At 36.9% G+C, this 21,916-nt stretch overlaps 3 protein-coding genes across 9 annotated transcripts in view; 2 read left to right on the top strand and 1 right to left on the bottom strand.

Moving 5' to 3' along the window:
• KRAS (KRAS proto-oncogene, GTPase) overlaps positions 1-11,910 on the top strand; it is a 45,842-nt gene extending 33,932 nt beyond the window's left edge. For 2 of the 3 annotated variants that reach the window (XM_034936164.2, XM_034936161.2), the window contains exons 5-6: positions 1,599-1,722; positions 7,242-7,378. In XM_034936164.2, coding sequence (XP_034792055.1) covers positions 1,599-1,718 — 120 coding nt within the window. In that variant the 3' untranslated portion in view covers positions 1,719-1,722; positions 7,242-7,378. Of the gene's footprint in view, positions 1-1,598; positions 1,723-7,241 lie in introns of all 3 variants that reach the window. The other variant, XM_057299487.2, reaches the window with a different exon arrangement.
• A 234-nt stretch (positions 11,911-12,144) lies between these two features.
• ETFRF1 (electron transfer flavoprotein regulatory factor 1) lies at positions 12,145-21,261 on the bottom strand. 2 transcript variants are annotated; one of them, XM_003828867.5, is made up of 3 exons: positions 21,105-21,261; positions 13,164-13,251; positions 12,145-13,080 (listed from the first exon to the last, which is right to left on the bottom strand). In XM_003828867.5, exons 2-3 carry the CDS (start codon positions 13,212-13,214, stop codon positions 12,859-12,861), a joined length of 273 nt encoding a protein of 90 aa, XP_003828915.1. In that variant the 5' UTR covers positions 13,215-13,251; positions 21,105-21,261; the 3' UTR covers positions 12,145-12,858. The 2 variants fall into 2 exon arrangements, with proteins under 2 accessions (XP_003828915.1, XP_008952550.1); XM_008954302.5 differs by having other exon boundaries at positions 21,101-21,221.
• DNAI7 (dynein axonemal intermediate chain 7) overlaps positions 21,215-21,916 on the top strand; it is an 86,980-nt gene continuing 86,278 nt past the window's right edge. Inside the window, exon 1 of one of the 4 annotated variants that reach the window (XM_055095844.2) lies at positions 21,215-21,392. In XM_055095844.2, the coding sequence (XP_054951819.1) occupies positions 21,364-21,392 (29 nt within the window). In that variant the 5' untranslated portion in view covers positions 21,215-21,363. Of the gene's footprint in view, positions 21,557-21,916 lie in introns of all 4 variants that reach the window. The other 3 variants (XM_034936157.2, XM_057299485.1, XM_008954303.4) reach the window with 3 other exon arrangements.

Below are 21,916 nucleotides of genomic sequence, written 5' to 3' on the forward strand. Positions count from 1 at the left end.
GTGATTGAATTTAAAACTACAAATGGTACTGGTGATATATTAACTTTTTAGGTGCTAGGTCCACTTTGTTACATTCGGTTCAGTAGAAACATTGATGTTACCAATCTCAGAAAGCTAAAATATGTATGCCAATCCCCAAATTAGGTAATTCATTCTTAATTTTAAGATAAAAGAATAGAATTCCCTTAAAATTAAATGTGGAGTAAAATATATCAGCTTTAAAAAATATTCACCTTTCTGTTAGAAGAAGGAACATAATATTACATCTTTTAATTTGCACTATATATAGATTAATATTTCTGTGTATTTCTCTGTGCCCCTACTTTGATGGTATGCTTTTCTGAACAAACTAGCAGCACAGTTAACTAAGCACTTTGTCCCGTTTGATGACTGCCTAATTTTCTAGATTGGAAAATATTAAAAACTTTATCTCCATATGGCCAATATATGATTGTACCTGTTGTCATAGCTCTCTTATGTTTAAGCAAGAAAAACCCTATTAAGAGTATTTAAATTAGAATAGAAGGCACACAGCCAGTATGATTTAACACTGTTCTAAAAATTATTTTTAAGACTTGTAGTAAGGCCAGGTTTGGTGGCTCATGGCTGTAATCCCAGCCCTTTGGAGGCCAAGGTGGGCGGATCACTTGAGCTCAGGAGTTTGAGACCAGCCCAGGCAACATGGCAAAACCCTGTCTCTACGAAAAATACAAAAATCAGTCAGGTGTGGTGGTGCTTGCCTGTAGTCCCAACTATTTGAGAGGCTGAGGCAGGGGGATCACCTAGCCTGGGAGGTCGAGGCTGCAGTCATGATCTTGCCATTGCACTCCATCCTGGGCAACCCAGTGAGACCCTGTCTCTAAAACAAAAAAATAAAAAAAGAACTTGTAGTAAGGATACAAAATGCTCCTATTTTGTGTGTGTCCTTTAATTCATGATGTTTTTATATTATGGTAAGCAGCTCTCATTTAAGATTTTAATAATGTAGTTAAACATGTACAGAAGACCCAGTCTCAGCTTCACTTGTATACCCTGGAAATAGACTGAAAGTTATTAAAATTTAAAATAAAACTCAAGGTTCCAGTTTCTTGACTCACCTTTGAGATTCTTTTATGTTTTTGTTGTTTTTTAACAAAGGTTTCACGTCCATATTTTACCATTTTTCTTCTCATTCTCCCCTGGAGGAGGGTGTGGGAATTGATGGTATATAAATCACTTTTTTCCTAAGTCAAAGAAGTAATTTAAAGCTAACTTCAGTTTAGGCTTTAATTCCAAGACTAGCAAACTAAAATGGTTGCATTAATTGACAAACAGATGCTAATACCTGTGTTTAGGCTTGTCATAATCTCTCCTAATTCCTAATTTAAAAATTTTAAAATTTAATTCCATTAGAAAACAAAACTGACTTTTAAGAACAAACCAGGATTCTAGCCCATATTTTAAAACTGCATCCTCAGTTTTATTCAAACAGTGTGATGTCTGTTTAAAAAAAAAAAAAATCTCAAGCTCATAATCTCAAACTTCTTGCACATGGCTTTCCCAGTAAATTACTCTTACCAATGCAACAGACTTTAAAGAAGTTGTGTTTTACAATGCAGAGAGTGGAGGATGCTTTTTATACATTGGTGAGAGAGATCCGACAATACAGATTGAAAAAAATCAGCAAAGAAGAAAAGACTCCTGGCTGTGTGAAAATTAAAAAATGCATTATAATGTAATCTGGTAAGTTTAAGTTCAGCACATTAATTTTGGCAGAAAGCAGATGTCTTTTAAAGGTAACAAGGTGGCAACCACTTTAGAACTACTTAGGTGTAGTATTCTAACTTGAAGTATTAAAAGATAAGAAACTTGTTTCCATAATTAGTACATTTATTTTTAATCTAGTGGGAATTAATTATAATTGAGACAATTTTGATGGCTGTAGTAGACTAATCTATATTTGGCATAAAGTCTAATGATTTAATGAGTCTTAAGTAAACTAAATATTTGGGAACTGATATTTACCTTTATTTTTAAGGGAAAAGTTTTGAGATAATCAGCACCTTTTTTTTTTTTTTTAGTAGGGAGAAAAAGATATGAGCTATAGTAGAGAGCAGTAATATTGAATGGCCCAGAAGGTGGGAAAAAGCCACTCTTAAATGTATTTTTTCTTTTGGATATTTTACAAGCAAATAACCATTCTTCTGCCAAAGTTCTCCATCTCAGTGACATCAGCAGCACAGCACTTTCTTATCCCAGTGAGAAACCTGGGAATTTTAGGATGACTCCTACCGCCCTCTTTTCCCCCTGGTTTGGAAGTATCCACAAATTCCTGTGACGTTACATTCTGTGTCTTTTATGTCATCATTAGTTCAGGCCCCTATCATTTCTTGTTGGACTGTTAGAACCTCCTATTTGGTTTACCAGTTGCTGCCATCATTCATTGTGAAACCGGAGAGATACACTTTAAAGAAATGTCATTTTTGGCCGGGCACGGTGGCTCACGCCTGTAATCCCAGCACTTTGGGAGGCCTAGGCGGGCGATCACCTGAGGTCAGGAGTTCAAGACCAGCCTGGCTAACATGGTGAAACCCTATTTCTACTGAAAATACAAAAAATTAGCCGGGCGTGGTGGCACGTGCCTGTAATCCCAGCTACTTGGGAGGCTGAGGCAGGAGAATTGCTTGAACCTGGGAGGCAGAGGTTGCAGTGAGCTGAGATTGCACCATTGCACTCCAGCTTGAGCAACAAGAGCAAAACTCCGTCTCAAAAAAAAAAAAGTCATTTTAGCTATAGAATAAAATCTCATGTTCCACATGTGTTGCAGATAGTCCTTACTACCTTCCCACCACTCCAGCTCTTTTTTGGTCTTATATCTAAAAACTTCATCTTGCCTGAATTTATTTTGTTCTTCTATAAATAAATACCATGTTATTTCCTACCTTCCCTTGAGTCTTGGCTCTTGTTTGGAATGCCAGTATTTTTATCCCTAGTCTTACTAATTAGCTAACACTCTCATGATTCCCCAGTCTCCTACTCTCTAAAAACCTTTCTTTAAACCCTTAGACTAGGCATGGAGCCCTTCCTGTGTATTCCCAGAATACTGTTCTTAAATATTACATGCTTCCCATGTTATGTTGAAATAAGTAACCTCTTCTGTTTCATTCCTATATTATTTGACAGCAAAATCTTAGCCAGAATTACATATTTTTAATCTTTGCACGCCCATTGCCCAGTAATGTTCCTGGGACATAGTAACTACCCAGTAAATATTTATTGCGTGGAATTCTCATTTTCGTTTCTAAACCCGTATTAAACTCTGTCTTGCTCAGAAAATACTTCACTAGGTAACGTAAAGTTCATGGCAGAGCTTAAGCTTTGGATGCATATTGTTTGTAATATATCATGTTCTTAAGAATAGGCAATAAAATTACAGTTTTCAAAAACTACTAGCATATCATTATATTTATTACAAGTTGGTGTTCTTTATTACATGAATTTTAGGTATTTCCCAAAAGTATAAAATATACATTTGAATAGTAGACTCAATCCCAAAAGATATTACATGGTGTACTAATCTACTAAACTCAGAAACAAAGCATGACCGGCATTAATTTTTATTGAAATTTATGAACTCTGAGTGTTTTTGAATATCATTCTGTAAAGCAATATTTTGCAATTAAAGCAATTTTGCATGTTAAATTTTACCACAACCTCTAAAATATTGCAAATTTAACAATACAGTTTGAAAAGTTACACATTTTAAATAACAGTACCATGACCAGATTTAGGTGGTGGTTTTAATTTTTTATTTTCTCCTCCTATTGTCTCACCATTAGATGATTTTAAAAATAGAATTGTTTAGAGTAAAATAAGTGTTATGCTCTAATTTATATTTAAAATGAAGGTGTAAGCATGTACTATTCTAAAATTTCTAATTTGTGCAAATTATGTTTTATACAGTGACTGTAGGTGAATGTCACAATTGTTTGATGTGACGAATCCTTGTTTTTCAGTACACATGGAAGTAATTTATATAAAAGAGAAGTATACTTGGTAATTAAAAATTTAAAATTAAATACAATTAAAAAAATTTATTTGACAAGCTGGCTGTGGTGTGTGTGCCTGTAGTATCAGCTGCTTGGGAGCCTGAGGCAGGAGGATTGCCTGACCCCAGGAGTTTGAGGTTGAAGGGAGCTATGATGGTGCCATGGCACTGTAGCCTAGGCAACAGAAAGAGACTCCATCTCTTAAAAAAAGTAAAAATAAAAAAATTTTGGCACAGGGACAGTGGCTCACACCTATAATGCCAGAACTTTAGGAGTCCACAGCACGAGGATTGCTTGAGGCCAGGAGTTTAAGACCAGACTGGGCAACGTAATGAGACCCCACCTTTAGGAAATAAATACATAAATAAAAATCTGACAATGATAAACATATATAAATTAGCTTTTCTTAGTCCTGAAAAAGATAATGTTATGTGTATGTGTGAGAATGATTAGTTCTCATATGAGAAAAAAAGAATTCATTGCTCTGTGTAGGTTGTGACATTTCCTTCATGATTGAAATTAGTTAATTTTTTTTATTACTTATTTATTTTTAAAATAGAGACAGGTTCTTGCTGTGTTGCCCAGGCTGGTCTCAAACTCCTGGCCTCAAGCAGTTCTCCTGCCTCAGCCTCCCAAATTGCTGTGACTGTAGGTGTGAGCCACTGCACTGGGCCAAAATTACTTAATTTTAACAAGATGATGTAGAGAGGAGAGTTCATTGCAACATAAGCCTAGAATCTTTGTCAGAATCTTAGAAAGTAATGTTTTCAAATTCTGTGTTTTCACCATAAAATGTGTCTTCTCTGTATCCATCACATGGTTTTTCATTGTTTTCTGCTTTACCATTTTAGTACCATTGGCATTTTTCTTCATTGTAAAAGTAGTAGAAATGGAGTAGATTACATAAGGATGTGATCAGAGGGAATTTATTCATTCAGGGTAAGGGAGTTAGATCCTCTTTTAAGATTCCATCACATTCTAAGGGTTTATGATTCTAAACTGTCAAGTAAATTGTCAAGTGCTGGCAAGCTACGGAATAATTTTTATTATATCATTGGAAATTTTCCCCTCTATATGTGTTAAAGAGTTTAGCCTGAAGGGATACATACACATACATATATGTAATCAAACCTTGATGGTATTGTATTGCTGATAAATTATTTCTTACCACTTTTCCTTTCTCCTGTGGGAGAAACAAAAGCATATGTTTGTGTAGTATCAGTAATGATATTAGAGAGTGGGAAACATCAGTGAGTGCAGTTTGGGGACTTTATTGGAGACTTTCACTAGTGCTCAAATAAATAATGCTGGTTTTTATCCTACTGTTTGCTTAATGTGGACTAGCCTCTCATTCCCATTCTATGTTTACCTCTCTTAAAATATTGGTCACGCTTTCTTGAATTATAGATCTATTAGGAAAACTCATGAACTGTAGCTAATTTTCATTGTTCATGCTCCAGATTTTATTATTTTGAAATACCGTTATTCTTAGTAGCACAGTAAAAGAGAAATACCACTTAACATTTTTTGTTTTTTTTTCTTTGAGACAGAGTCATGCTCTGTCACCCAGTCTGGAGTGCAGTGGTGCGATCTCGGCTCACTGCAACGCACTTCGCCTCTCCGGGTTCAAGCAATTCTCCTGCCTCAGCCTCCTGAGTAGCTGGGATTACAGGCACCTGCTACCACACCCAGCTAATTTTTGTATTTTTAGTAGAGACGGGGTTTCACCATGTTGGCCAGGCTGGTCTGAAACTCCTCACCTCAAGTGATCCATCCGTCTTGGCCTCCCAAAGTGCTGGGATTACAGGCTTGAGCCACCGCACCCGGCCCACTTAACATTTTAAATTAATTTCAAGATAATATAACTTGAATATCTTTACACATATAATTTTTAATACATTTATTTACACAGTTTATAATATCCTACAAAGTGATTACAATGAGTAAAAACCCAGTTTTCATTGTTCTTAAAGAGGCTTGATTTATACAACTTAATGTGTTGGGTATTTGTTTCTAAGACTCCCTCTGCTGTCTAGGTTTGGAAGTATTGTGAGGTTAACAGATTTTCTTTTTATAGTTACTACTCAGTTGAACAAGCTTTAAAATACAGAGAGAATCACATTTTTTCTTCATTTTTTGCTTTTATTTATATTTTTCTTTTAATTGGAGACATGACAAGAATTGACTTGTGTATGGATCTTGCATAATTTAAGTATTGCAGGTTTAAAATCTACTACCACTTTGAGAGTGCCATTTTTCACACTGTAGATTATTAGGTTGAAAATTATTATGGCTTAAAATCACTTTTAGCCATTAAATTTAAATAACCTTGCTTTAATCATAAATAGATGGTGGTCACAATGACTAACTGTTAAGCTCTTTGAAGACAGGATATTTGGCTGTATATGGCAAGCTTTTGAATACAACAGAAATTAAAACTTTATGGGATAGAAAGAATCTCCTCCAAATTGGTAAACTATAAGACCTTTCAAATGATTTAGCTAATTTCTCCACAAATCTGAGGTATTAGTTTTTTTTTAAAGTGGTATTCTCCTGTGTTGGGGTCACTTTAAACCTTTTTCTTAATGATAAATATATGAATTGAAACTAATCCCTTAATATATATCATTTGAAAACTGAAATAATATGTTTAGATACTGTTTACTTGTTGATAAATTATTGGAATAGGATGTTCGAATACTGTTTACTTCTTGGTAAATTTTTAAATCCAATGGATTTTACGTAAGTATAGAACTGGAGCTTGCAAATACTGTTACTGTGTGTGAAGATATATGAACATAGTTTACAGTTGCATGGCTTATATCTAAAGTCCAGAAACATAAGGACAATTAAGTGTACACACACACACATGCATTTGGATTTTGATGACTTAGGTTTGCCAATGTGGAAAAAATAGTAGCAAATTAAGTTCTCCTGTGAAAAAGTTGTTACCTTATTTAAAATTCTGTGCCATTGGTTATCCTTGTCTTTTGTGAAAATTAGTGTTCCTGTTTATAATATTGACAAAACACCTATGCGGATGACATTTAAGAATTCTAAAAGTCCTAATATATGTAATATATATTCAGTTGCCTGAAGAGAAACATAAAGAATCCTTTCTTAATATTTTTTCCATTAATAATGGAAATTTGTTACCTGTACACATGAAGCCATCGTATATATTCACATTTTAATACTTTTTATGTATTTCAGGGTGTTGATGATGCCTTCTATACATTAGTTCGAGAAATTCGAAAACATAAAGAAAAGATGAGCAAAGATGGTAAAAAGAAGAAAAAGAAGTCAAAGACAAAGTGTGTAATTATGTAAATACAATTTGTACTTTTTTCTTAAGGCATACTAGTACAAGTGGTAATTTTTGTACATTACACTAAATTATTAGCATTTGTTTTAGCATTACCTAATTTTTTTCCTGCTCCATGCAGACTGTTAGCTTTTACCTTAAATGCTTATTTTAAAATGACAGTGGAAGTTTTTTTTCCTCTAAGTGCCAGTATCCCCAGAGTTTTGGTTTTTGAACTAGCAATGCCTGTGAAAAAGAAACTGAATACCTAAGATTTCTGTCTTGGGGTTTTTGGTGCATGCAGTTGATTACTTCTTATTTTTCTTACCAATTGTGAATGTTGGTGTGAAACAAATTAATGAAGCTTTTGAATCATCCCTATTCTGTGTTTTATCTAGTCACATAAATGGATTAATTACTAATTATAATTTCAGTTGAGACCTTCTAATTGGTTTTACTGAAACATTGAGGGAACACAAATTTATGGGCTTCCTGATGATGATTCTTCTAGGCATCATGTCCTATAGTTTGTCATCCCTGATGAATGTAAAGTTAACACTGTTCACAAAGGTTTTGAATCTCCTTTCCACTGCTATTAGTCATGGTCACTCTCCCCAAAATATTATATTTTTTCTATAAAAAGAAAAAAATGGAAAAAAATTACAAGGCAATGGAAACTATTATAAGGCCATTTCCTTTTCACATTAGATAAATTACTATAAAGACTCCTAATAGCTTTTCCTGTTAAGGCAGACCCAGTATGAAATGGGGATTATTATAGCAACCATTTTGGGGCTATATTTACATGCTACTAAATTTTTATAATAATTGAAAAGATTTTAACAAGTATAAAAAATTCTCATAGGAATTAAATGTAGTCTCCCTGTGTCAGACTGCTCTTTCATAGTATAACTTTAAATCTTTTCTTCAACTTGAGTCTTCGAAGATAGTTTTAATTCTGCTTGTGACATTAAAAGATTATGTGGGCCAGTTATAGCTTATTAGGTGTTGAAGAGACCAAGGTTGCAAGGCCAGGCCCTGTGTGAACCTTTGAGCTTTCATAGAGTTTCACAGCATGGACTGTGTCCCCACGGTCATCCAGTGTTGTCATGCATTGGTTAGTCAAAATGGGGAGGGACTAGGGCACTTTGGATAGCTCAACAAGATACAATCTCACTCTGTGGTGGTCCTGCTGACAAATCAAGAGCATTGCTTTTGTTTCTTAAGAAAACAAACTCTTTTTTAAAAATTACTTTTAAATATTAACTCAAAAGTTGAGATTTTGGGGTGGTGGTGTGCCAAGACATTAATTTTTTTTTTAAACAATGAAGTGAAAAAGTTTTACAATCTCTAGGTTTGGCTAGTTCTCTTAACACTGGTTAAATTAACATTTCATAAACACTTTTCAAGTCTGATCCATATTTAATAATGCTTTAAAATAAAAATAAAAACAATCCTTTTGATAAATTTAAAATGTTACTTATTTTAAAATATATGAAGTGAGATGGCATGGTGAGGTGAAAGTATCACTGGACTAGGAAGAAGGTGACTTAGGTTCTAGATAGGTGTCTTTTAGGACTCTGATTTTGAGGACATCACTTACTATCCATTTCTTCATGTTAAAAGAAGTCATCTCAAACTCTTAGTTTTTTTTTTACAACTATGTGATTTATATTCCGTTTACATAAGGATACACTTATTTGTCAAGCTCAGCACAATCTGTAACTTTTTAACCTATGTTACACCATCTTCAGTGCCAGTCTTGGGCAAAATTGTGCAAGAGGTGAAGTTTATATTTGAATATCCATTCTCGTTTTAGGACTCTCCCTCCATATTAGTGTCATCTTGCCTCCCTACCTTCCACATGCCCCATGACTTGATGCAGTTTTAATACTTGTAATTCCCCTAACCATAAGATTTACTGCTGCTGTGGATATCTCCATGAAGTTTTCCCATTAAGTCACATCAGAAATACCCTACATCTTATTTCCTCAGGGCTCAAGAGAATCTGACAGATACCATAAAGGGATTTGACCTAATCACTAATTTTCAGGTGGTGGCTGATCCTTTGAACATCTCTTTGCTGCCCAATCCATTAGCGACAGTAGGATTTTTCAAACCTGGTATGAATAGACAGAACCCTATCCAGTGGAAGGAGAATTTAATAAAGATAGTGCTGAAAGAATTCCTTAGGTAATCTACAACTAGGACTACTCCTGGTAACAGTAATACATTCCATTGTTTTAGTAACCAGAAATCTTCATGCAATGAAAAATACTTTAATTCATGAAGCTTACTTTTTTTTTTTTGGTGTCAGAGTCTTGCTCTTGTCACCCAGGCTGGAATGCAGTGGCGCCATCTCAGCTCACTGCAACCTCCATCTCCCAGGTTCAAGCGATTCTCGTGCCTTGGCCTCCTGAGTAGCTGGGATTACAGGCGTGTGCCACCACGCTCGACTAATTTTTGTATTTTTAGGAGAGACGGGGTTTCACCCTATTGGCCAGGCTGGTCTCAAACTCCTTACCTCAAGTGGTTCACCTGCCTTGGCCTCATAAACCTGTTTTGCAGAACTCATTTATTCAGCAAATATTTATTGAGTGCCTACCAGATGCCAGTCACCACACAAGGCACTGGGTATATGGTATCCCCAAACAAGAGACATAATCCCGGTCCTTAGGTAGTGCTAGTGTGGTCTGTAATATCTTACTAAGGCCTTTGGTATATGACCCAGAGATAACACGATGCGTATTTTAGTTTTGCAAAGAAGGGTTCTGGTCTCTGTGCCAGCTCTATAATTGTTTTGCTACGATTCCAATGAAACTCTTTGATCGAGCTACTTTATGTAAATCACTTCATTGTTTTAAAGGAATAAACTTGATTATATATTTTTTTATTTGGCATAACTGTGATTCTTTTGGGACAATTACTGTACACATTAAGGTGTATGTCAGATATTCATATTGACCCAAATGTGTAATACTCCAGTTTTCTCTGCATAAGTAATTAAAATATACTTAAAAATTAATAGTTTTATCTGGGTACAAATAAACAGGTGCCTGAACTAGTTCACAGACAAGGAAACTTCTATGTAAAAATCACTATGATTTCTGAATTGCTATGCTAAACTACAGATCTTTGGAACATTGTTTAGGTAGGGTGTTAAGACTTACACAGTACCTCGTTTCTACACAGAGAAAGAAATGGCCATACTTCAGGAACTGCAGTGCTTATGAGGGGATATTTAGGCCTCTTGAATTTTTGATGTAGATGGGCATTTTTTAAAGGTAGTGGTAATTACCTTTACGTGAACTTTGAATGGTTTAACAAAAGATTTGTTTTTGTAGAGATTTTAAAGGGGGAGAATTCTAGAAATAAATGTTACCTAATTATTACAGCCTTAAAGATAAAAATCCTTGTTGAAGTTTTTTAAAAAAAAGCTAAATTACATAGACTTAGGCATTAACATGTTTGTGGAAGAATATAGCAGACGTATATTGTATCATTTGAGTGAATGTTCCCAAGTAGGCATTCTAGGCTCTATTTAACTGAGTCACACTGCATAGGAATTTAGAACCTAACTTTTATAGGTTATCAAAACTGTTGTCACCATTGCACAATTTTGTCCTAATATATACATAGAAACTTTGTGGGGCATGTTAAGTTACAGTTTGCACAAGTTCATCTCATTTGTATTCCATTAATTTTTTTTTTCTTCTAACCATTTTTTCTTCAAACAGTATATAACATTTTTTTTAGGGGATTTTTTTTTAGACAGCAAAAACTATCTGAAGATTTCCATTTGTCAAAAAGTAATGATTTCTTGATAATTATGTAGTAATGTTTTTTTCGAACCCAGCAGTTACCTTAAAGCTGAATTTATATTTAGTAACTTCTGTGTTAATAAATACTGGATAGCATGAATTCTGCATTGAGAAACTGAATAGCTGTCATAAAATGAAAATTTCTTTCTAAAGATACTCACACGAGTTCTTGAAGAATAGTCATAACTAGATTAAGATCTGTGTTTTAGTTTAATAGTTTGAAGTGCCTGTTTGGGATAATGTTAGGTAATTTAGATGAATTTAGGGGAAAAAAAGTTATCTGCAGAAATGTTGAGGGCCCATCTCTCCCCCCACACCCCCACAGAGCTAACTGGGTTACAGTGTTTTATCCGAAAGTTTCCAATTCCACTGTCTTGTGTTTTCATGTTGAAAATACTTTTGCATTTTTCCTTTGAGTGCCAATTTCTTACTAGTACTATTTCTTAATGTAACATGTTTACCTGGAATGTATTTTAACTATTTTTGTATAGTGTAAACTGAAACATGCACATTTTGTACATTGTGCTTTCTTTTGTGGGACATATGCAGTGTGATCCAGTTGTTTCCATCATTTGGTTGCGCTGACCTAGGAATGTTGGTCATATCAAACATTAAAAATGACCACTCTTTTAATTGAAATTAACTTTTAAATGTTTATAGGAGTATGTGCTGTGAAGTGATCTAAAATTTGTAATATTTTTGTCATGAACTGTACTACTCCTAATTATTGTAATGTAATAAAAATAGTTACAGTGACTATGAGTGTGTATTTATTCATGGAATTTGAACTGTTTGCCCCGAAATGGATATGGAATACTTTATAAGCCATAGACACTATAGTATACCAGTGAATCTTTTATGCAGCTTGTTAGAAGTATCCTTTATTTCTAAAAGGTGCTGTGGATAGTATGTAAAGGTGTGTTTGTTTGCTTAAACTTAAAACCATATTTAGAAGTAGATGCAAAACAAATCTGCCTTTATGACAAAAAAATAGGATAACATCATTATTTATTTCCTTTTATCAAAGAAGGTAATTGATACACAACAGGTGACTTGGTTTTAGGCCCAAAGGTAGCAGCAGCAACATTAATAATGGAAATAATTGAATAGTTAGTTATGTATGTAATGCCAGTCACCAGCAGGCTATTTCAAGGTCAGAAGTAATGACTCCATACATATTATTTATTTCTATAACTACATTTAAATCATTACCAGGAACTGTTTGTTTTGTAGTGAACCTTGAATATGTGCTGTTAATACACCAAATTGGGTGAAAAATTAAGGGATTCCTTTCAAAAGTTAAGAGAAGTAAGTGTGTAAGAAATTATTTTGCTTATTAAATGTTCGGTAAATGGCATTCTCTTGTCAGTAAAATGGAGAAATAAGCTAAAAATAATTGGCTAAGTCCTATTAAGTTAGAGGATTAAGTGTATTATATTTTCATTCAAAATTGGGTGCTCATTAATTTATGATCGGTAGTATAGCTAAGTTGCTATGTTTGTTTGTATCAAAATTGAGCATAAAGTTGCTGATAATTTCTCCGTATGAACAGAAGTTGAAACCTATTTAGTTCAGTAGGGCAGCTCAGGGATTTTTTTACACAACATGTATATCTATCTTCCCATTTTAAGTAAGTTAGAATTATTTTACAACATCTGGTATACATAAACAGCTGGCACTGATAGCTAAATTAAAGTAGTAATGATCAATTAGTTTTGTTGGTATCTGAATAATAGCGTTGTTTCATAGCTCTGTATTTCCTAAGGAAGTACAAGGCTTCTAGCTCTTTCATTACAAATTCGCCCTGTGCAATAAGTTCTTTGATCTTCTCTGGATTCTTCACATCTTTGTTTTTAAGGAAAATGTTCTTCAAACGCTTTTTAAAATAGTCTGCTCCTTTTGGATAGTCTCGTCCAAGATACAGCAGCTTCAAAAAGAAAGATTATATATTTCTAAACAATCCATGTAATATAATAACATTTTTATAAAATTGGCAACATAATTACTTACATTTTTATAAAGTTTTAGTACTTCTCCTCTTAAAGAATTGGCCATTTTCATTTATCATGTAAATTATCCACTTTTATGCATAACATACCTAAAGAAAGGAAAATTTTTTGCAATTAGCTGCATTGTAGTCTTAAAAAAATAAAAAAAGGTTACACACATTGAGGAAACGGTAACCTTTTTTACATTCAATAAATATTTCTTGATAACTTTTTCGTTCCACGTACTGGGATATAGTTATAAACACTTCCGATAAAATTACCTGCTGTCACATAATTGACGTTTTCCTACGGGAGACATAAGCAAAGACAATTGTGATTGTGAGAAGTCATATGAAGGAAATGAGAGAGAAAGTGGATTGTCATCACAGATAGGTACGTGTACCTCCTTTTATGCCACAGTGGAATGAGTTAAACTAGATTTAAATTCCAGTTGCATAATGTACAGATTAATTAACCTTGCTGAGCCTGAGTTTTCCTTATCAACAAACAAGAGATTATCTTTACCCTGCTCTCAAGGCAAAGCCAGAGCCACTTGAAGGACATTGAGCAGAAGCCTGATCAAATGCTGATGGGTGCTTATCCAAAGGGAGGCTGAAAACTAGCAGAAACTGGGTGAGTTAAGCAGGTTGGAATAGTAGATGGGCAGTAAGATTGGTGGTGAAGAGGCCAAATGAACAACCTGTAAGAGGGTGTCCCTGAGGAACAGGCGAAATCATGCTTCTTTATGTGTAATGTGTTAATTCTACTTTGTAGAGGAGGCTCCAAACTTAAAGGCATCATGACAGTCTAAACCTAGAAAATAATTCCCACTACCTGTTAGAGTTGAATAGTAAGCTCTTAACATTGCATCCTATCCGGTGGATGCAACTGAAATTTGTTCCATTGTGATTGATAACTTTGATTACCCAATTAATGTATTTGCTAAGATTGTCCATTGTAAAATTATTTCTCCAAGGAACCTAGTCCTTTTAATGGAGAATAGCATTTAGAAACTATAATCTGGATGGAATGCTTTAGAAACCAAAGTCTGGGTGCTAAAAATGCTAATCACCATGGGACTGTCACTGTTCCCAGGTCCTCTAAGTGACAAAGCTGCAAGTGTATATACCTACAGATTTAGGTGTTGTATGTGTGTATGACTTTATATTAATCTCCATATAATCTGCTACCTAACAATTCCAATACTACAGGGTTTATTTTCATTTCCCCTCTTTACATGGGTTTAATACTCTTGCTGAACAGTGAGAAGTCTGGTTCCCACTTGTCCTTAATAAATTTACTTTTTATAATCATCACCCCTTCTCTCACTATGTAATCAAAATCCTCTTGCTGTCACCATTCGGCACACACTCTCTACTCTCTGAGCTCTGCCACCTAATGCCAGAGTGCCACTGCCACCATCCCACATGCATGGTCTTCTCTTCCCCCTTTCCCCCCAACCTACCCTTCTTGGGCTCAAGCAACTTACACTGCACCATTTCCTCCCTCCTGGGTAAGGCTCACCTTTTGTTCCCGTTCCAAAAACCTGTGCCACCATTTCCTTCACCCTAACAGGATGCCCTCCTCATCCCCTGCTAGGCTGCTGCTGTGCACAAGTCCCTACCCCCAGAGGCCCTCCTCACTGCATTTGGGCTCCACTATCCCCTGCTGGGCTACTACCTTGCCAGCCTTTCTCTGGCCCCCACCTTCCCCAGATGCCTGCCTTGCTCAGCCCCACGTAATGACTTTTGGACTGAATTACTCTGAAGGGCAAGCAGGAAGCAACTTTTTTTTTTTTGAGACGGATTCTTGCTCTGTCCCCAAGCTGGAGTGCAGTGGTGCCATCTCAGCTCACTGCAACCTCCACCTCCCTGGTTCAAGCAATTCCCCTGCCTCAAGCCTCCCAAGTAAGCTGGGACTACATGTGCGCACCACCACGCCCGGCTAATTTCTTTTTTGTATTTCAGTAGAGATGGGGTTTCACCATGTTGGCCGGGATGGTCTTGATCTCCTCACCTCGTGATCCACCCACCTTGGCCTCCCAAAGTGCTGGGATTACAGGTGTGAGCCACCGTGCCTGGCCGCAACTTATATTTTTAAAATAGCCTTTTAGATCAGTTTTAAGGGTTATTTTATAGTTAACTAGCAGAAAATGTGGATTAAAATTACAGTACCATACTCAATTAAAAATCATGTGCTACATAATTTAAGTTCTCCTGTTACTTCTGTTTGGGTTGAACCCCGAAGTACAATAGTGTAGATTCTCATTGTGACCTCACCTGCCCCTTTAGGCATTTTGCAAAATTTACACCTTTTACAATTTGAAAGGCAGGGTGCCAGTGCCTTCATGTATTTCATTTAATCTGAAATTTTTATACGTATTAGACATAGAAACTGCATAAAATATGAATGTACAAATTAAAGAAAGCAAAATATACATCTGGGTACCCATCATTCAAGTTATGAAACAAAAGTCTTAGAAGCCCCCATGTGCCCCTCTCCAATTGCTTCTCCTTCCCCATCTCTACCAAGATAGCCTCTAATGACTTCCTGCTTATTCTCTTTAGTTTTCCCAGCACTCATGAACATTGCCCTAAATATTTAATTTTGGCAACTTGAGCAGCAAGCACAAATATAGCAAGGAAAAGGGCAACAATGCTGCTGTTAATTAAAGCCAAACAGTCCTAGTCTGGCTTTACCTTCTCCAGGCTTTATGGATCCCTTCTAGAGAAGTTAATTTGCAACGTCATGAGTGAATACTGGGCTCCTCACAACTGAAGCATGTGGAAAGATCAAAGTGTAGAATTGATACCTGATTTCTGGCCAATACATAGCAAAAATGGGAAGGAGGAAGACTATTTTCTGCTTTAAGCTCACCAACGCCCAACATCAGCTTTCAGGAATAGGTTGAAAAAGAAGGGTAAAAATGAGTGTCCTCAGTTGGTCCAGTCAGCACAGCACAGAAGAGAGCAGGAATTTCATGCTCATGGTCAAGACAAGGTCAAGACATGGTCAAGACAAGGCAAATACCGGTAAGAATCTGAGCCAGGCTTGCCTGGGCATAATGTCCTCAGGTTAAAAAGATGATACAATGGCAGCAGGGATCTTGGTGATAACAGCCATCAATGTGAGTCATGCTGCTTGATTCTGGACTGACTGCTCTCTACATCAAGAAGCACAACTGTGGTGCTGGAATCCTACTTGACCATGCTCCCAGAAATTCCTTTTGCCTATCCTCTGTGTTGATTATCCCATTTTCTACATTCCAAAGTGTTCCATTTCCTGGTTTTATTTTTGTTTCTGTGGAGCACATCCTAACTTCTTGAAAAGGGTACATGGAAGGTAAATGAGACCCTGGATGTCTAAAAATGGCTGGCTCCCTCTATTTGTTTGATAGCTTGTCTGAGTATAGAATTGAAAGCTGGAAATAATTTTCTTTTCAACATTTTGAAGTAGTTGCTCATCTGTTTGCTTTTACCATTGCTATTAAGAAGTTCAAAGCAGTCCTGGTAAGTGATCCTCTGTATGTGATGTATTTTTTCTCTCTCTCCCCAGAAACTTACAGAATCTTCTCCATGAAGATTTTGAAATGCTAGTGATGTGTTGATAATGGATTTATTTTTATCCATTGTGCTGGACACTCAGCTGGCCCTTGCAATCTGGACACTTGTTTCCTTCAATTTGGGAAAAAAATTTTAAATGATTTCATTCATGATTTCCTCCCTCCTCCATTTTCTTTTTTCTCCCTTCCTGGAACTTTTATTATTTGGATGTTTGAACTTCTAAACATGTTCTCTTCCTTTTTTCTGTACTATTTTCCATTTGTCTTTTTTTTTTAAGCATGGAGTTTCGCTCTTATCACCCAGGCTGGAGAGCAATGGCCTGATCTCAACTCATTGCAACCTCCACCTCCTGGGTTCAAGTGATTCTCCTGCCTCAGCCTCCCAAGTAGCTGGGATTACAGGCGACTGCCACTAAGCATGGCTAATTTATGTATTTTTAGTAGAGATGGCTTGTCACCATGTTGGCCAGGCTGGTCTCGAACTCCTGACCTGAGGTGATCCACTCTCCTTGGTTTCCCAAAGTGCTGGGATTACAGGTGTGAGCCTCTGCGCCTGGCCTTTTATTCAGTTGTATGGGGGATTTTCTCATTTTCATCTTCCAAGTGTTTATTGAGTTGTTCATTTCTGCTCTTCCTGGACAGTTAATTTTGACCACTCAGATTGCTCTCAGCATAGCTGGAGACTACTATAGAGATGTTAAAAATACTCAAAAATTATAATAGAGTAGCCTGGGAATGGGAGTAGGGGCTGGAGACCAGGAAGGAATCAAAGATGCACAAGGCAACCTTTGTGGATAATGGATATATTTATTGTCTTGATTGTGGTGATGGCTTCATTGTGTGTGTGTGTGTGTGTGTGTATACATATGTGTATATATACAAATCTATATAATTAGTATAGATACTATATAGTATATAGTATGTAGTTTTCCCACCACTTAGCCCTGTTCTTAGACTTTTGCTGGCATTTCTATTACTTGCAAAAATATATTAAAATATATATTGACAAACAGAGGTAGCCAGCCATTTTTAGTATATAGTATACTATGGTATATATATCTACCATATACTACATAGTATGTACTACGTAGTACATATATATTTATGTACTATATATATCTACTATATACTACATAGTACAGTATGTACTATATGTACTATATGTACTACGTAGTACATACTACGTAGTATATAGTAGATATATATAGTATATAGTACATAGTAATTCCTTTTATTTTTGTTTCTATGGAAACAAAAATATGTATACTATATATTATACTATAGGTAGTATATATACTATATAGCACATATATATCTATAAATATGCATATATAGATGTGTATATAAACCAAATTTATCGAATTACACTTTGTAAGTGTAATTCAGTGTCAATTCTACTTCAGCAAAACTTAAAAAAATAATAGAAATGCCAGCCAAAGTCTAAGAACAGAGCTAAGAGATGCTGAAATAACACATGGAAGTAGAAATCCATCTAAACCACAAGGCTGCCAATTCGTGGGTAGGATAGGTGACTCTACCTGTCCTCAGTCGGTGGCTACACAGAACTTGGGGTATGCCTCTCTGGGGAAGGAACCCTGGGAATATACACTTGAATCAATGAAAAAATCTGAAAGGCACTTGCCGCCAGCATAGCAGTGAAGCCATGACCTTTTCTTACTGAAGGTCATACATTTACTGCTTTTCTGGCTCCTCTTTCCTAGGGAAAAAAAAACTTCTACATTAATACTTGTTAAATTGTACTTACTACTAGTTAATGAGCTAATTCACATAACAAGCATATTATGTGGGCATTTTTTCTTTCCAAGTTCACTGATTCTTGCTTTCTTGAAATTTTCTGTTGTTTTACTTCAAATTGCTTTTCTGCTTGCTTTTGTCTCTTATCACTTCTGAGCTGTTTTACTTCAAATTGCTTTTCTGCTTGCTTCTGTCTCTATCACTTCTGAGCTTTCTTCCAAAGTCTGGTCATTCTTTTCTGTCTACTCTTACGAATGAAAAGACAAAAAAGCTTTTTAGATCTGTATACGTGGGTGAAGCATATAGACTCTGGGCTTCACTTAGGGTGCTCTGGGTGGGCCTTTCCTGGGGAACCTCTGATGTCAGTATCTTGGATTGTTCCTCCTGGGCTGGTCAGTTCCTCAGAGTTGAGTCTTCCAGTCTTCTAAGGATTTGCCTACTAAACATTAAAACGTGAAAGAGGAATGCGGGCCCTGCATCCAGCATTATGTATTCCTAAATTCACTTAACTTTGTTTCCAGTGTGCTTCTCTAGAATGCCTGAGGATGCCCCAGTCCAGGGATTAGTATTACTTTGTCCAGAAATAAACCTCTAGTCTTCTATGGGAGTAAGGGGGTAGAGTTACTTAGAGGTGTTTCTCAAATAGCTTTCATGTAGTCCACTTCCAATTTCAGGGCGTGTGTTTCAGTGCCTTTTGAGAATTCTGCAGAGTGAATTGGGTTTTTCTGGTGTGCTAAGTCACATTCATTCACCTGTTTTCCAGCTTCTGAGTTTTATTGCTGTTATCTCCTGTCCCCATTTTTCCAATTTATTTTTATATCATTTTACCGTAGATTTAGTAGTTTTGGAAGGGAGTAAAATTAGATGAGGGTATTTAACCCACTATATTAACTACTTCATTCTTTAAACTTCCTTTTTTTTCTTTTGGCAGAGAGCCATTAGCAGTGTGAAATAATCTTACTAAGAATGATTCTTAGGCTGGGCATGGTGGCTTGTACCTGTAATCTCAGCACTTTGGGAGGCCAGGGCTGGAGGATGGCTTGAGCTCAGGAGTTTGAGACCAGCCTGGGCAACATAGTGAGTGAGACCTTGGCTCTACTAAAAGTAAAAAAATATTAGCCAGGCATGGTGGCATGTGCCTGTAGTCTCAGCTATTTGAGAGGCTGAGGTGGGAGGATCGCTTGAGCCCAGGAGGTTGAGGCTGTAGTGAGCCGTGATTGTTCCACCACTCCAAGCTGGGCAAAATTCATTTTGAGACCCTGTCTCAAAACAAAACAAACAAAAAACACCTCTTGGGAACCATGTTCTTTTCACATAATTTAAAATTAAATCTACATAGATGTAATTTTGAATTGCAAACTATAACCTGTTTAATGCCTAACAGCACAGCTTCATTTAATTCACAATTTGTAGCTTGTGAAAGCTTTCAGGGACCTGGCTTAAGTTGTCCTTTTTAGTTGTTGGTCTTTTTACAAATTATGTATCATAAAACACTTGCCCAGCATGGGGTAGATACAGTGAGAGCTTCAGTAAAGCCTTTCCTCTAAAAGCCCACTATTTTAAGGTAACTTGGGATTACTGCACTATCTCCTTACCCCGATGAATCCTAATTTGAGTTGACTGAGGTGTTTTATCATTAAACATTAGTTTTACTGAAACTAATTTAAAAGGAAGCCTTAACTTTCATATCAAACAGCTATGGTAAACTGAGTAAGAACTCTGTACGAAGTCGCTATTAAAATGTTTTTATCTTGCTACCAGGATATGGATGTAAAATGCTAATAACTATTACACAACCTATAATAGTTACAGGTTACAATAGGGATAATAACACTTTAACCCACAAAGACTAGCTTAGTCCTACTACTTATCTATGAATAATGCATGTAGTCAATAACACTGGAAGGGATAGAGCATTATAAACTTATAATTCAGAGATGAGAAATGGTGCCAGTAATTTAAAAGTATTTCAGGTCTCATAATGCTAAAACAGGGTGTAGGTATGCCCTACAATTACAGAGAACTCAGTCGGGCTTGAGGAGAACAGCCTCACTTAATTGTAGTTTTCCTGTCGGTGTAAGGTGCCGGCGTTTCTTCATGTGGGAGGAGACTGAAATTCTGAAGGTTGTGTGGTTAGTACAATTAGTCTGTGACCTCGGGAAACTAATGAGTCTTTGGGGCCTCAGCGATCTTCATGTTAAGGAATATTTTACCCAGGAATTGCTTCATTTTCAATTCTTGTTTAGGGCGCTCTTAGGAAAAAGGACGCGTACGCTGCACAGAAAGTAAACAATAGAGCAGAAAGAAGAATCCGAAGGTCATTAATCTTAAAATAACCAACCCTCTGGAGCCAACTTATTTCTCTCTTTAAATTGCCGAATGAGCCCCATCCCCCTGCTGGCTTAAACCGCAGTGGCCCAGGCCTCCCACCGGGTGTCCGCTGCATGAACCAGTCGCATGCCGGTTTCTTCTCGAAACCCTCACAGAAAGACCCAACACACTCTAGGAAATAAACCGTCAACATCAGGAGACGCTCAGAACCCTCTTCCCACACCCGGTGGTCCTCGCCCAGAGCATATTTCGCCTCCAGACCCCAGGATCCGGGAAATGGAACAAAACTCCCCGGCGGCGGCGGCACTCACGCACTTTCCGGCACGCCGGAGCCGCAAAAGCCTCGACCACTTCGACTCCTCTGTCCGTCTACTGCGAAGCGGGGTGGCGTTGGGGGAGGTGGGCAACCTGTCAGTAAAGGGGGCGGGGCGCCGGCCGGAAGAGCCTCCGCGCGGCCGCGCTCTTTTCCTGGAGCTCAAGTGGGCGGGGCCTGTCGTCCGGGCAACCCGGGAGCGTTTGTCCACACAATTTCTGCCCCGACTCTGCGGACTACTGCAGTGGAGCTTGACTCTTAATGGTGAGCAAGGCAAATGAGGCAGACAGGTGGAGGGGCGACCACTGATTCTGCTTCACCAGTGTTAAATAATGTAATCAAGAGCCAGTCATATTTTACAGCGAAGCGGGTCGGTTTGGGAAATAACTCATACCTTGGGGTGGGTCGGCCCTCTTCTCAGCAATGGCTTTCCTTACCTGGATCGGGCGGACAGGTAGGAGTCCCAAACCAGTTTCTGCAAACGGGAGATGGTCAAAGCTGCCACACGGTATCCTGATCTCGAATGTTGCTAAGCTTGAAAATTGGTCCCAACCTAGTAACTTTCAGTAGTGATAGACGTTCCCACTAAATTTTCTTATTGCAACTTGGCGGAAATATTTTAGTACCTCTCCAGCAGTTAATTAAAAGCTAATGCAATTTACTCTGCTTTGAAAAAATATTTTATGTCGTCTTTTGTGGGAATATGAATTGTTTTGTGATTCAAGGTTCTCATCCTGCATTAGTTAAATATGATAAAGCTTCTCATTTTGTTTTTCTGCACTCCTCAACTGCCATGTTTTCAGCAAGGAGACAG

Source organism: Pan paniscus, chromosome 10 (assembly GCF_029289425.2).
Source record: "Pan paniscus chromosome 10, NHGRI_mPanPan1-v2.0_pri, whole genome shotgun sequence".
Taxonomy (NCBI): domain Eukaryota; kingdom Metazoa; phylum Chordata; class Mammalia; order Primates; family Hominidae; genus Pan; species Pan paniscus.

What these genes read in the sequence shown, in the direction of transcription:
- ETFRF1 (XM_003828867.5), bottom strand. Translation starts at nt 13,214, where the DNA reads ATGAAAATGGCCAATTCTTTAAGAGGAGAAGTACTAAAACTTTATAAA. An exon ending in TACTAAAACTTTATAAAAAT is followed by an intron (nt 13,081 to 13,163) that starts GTAAGTAATTAT and finishes TTCTTTTTGAAG; the next exon opens with CTGCTGTATCTTGGACGAGA.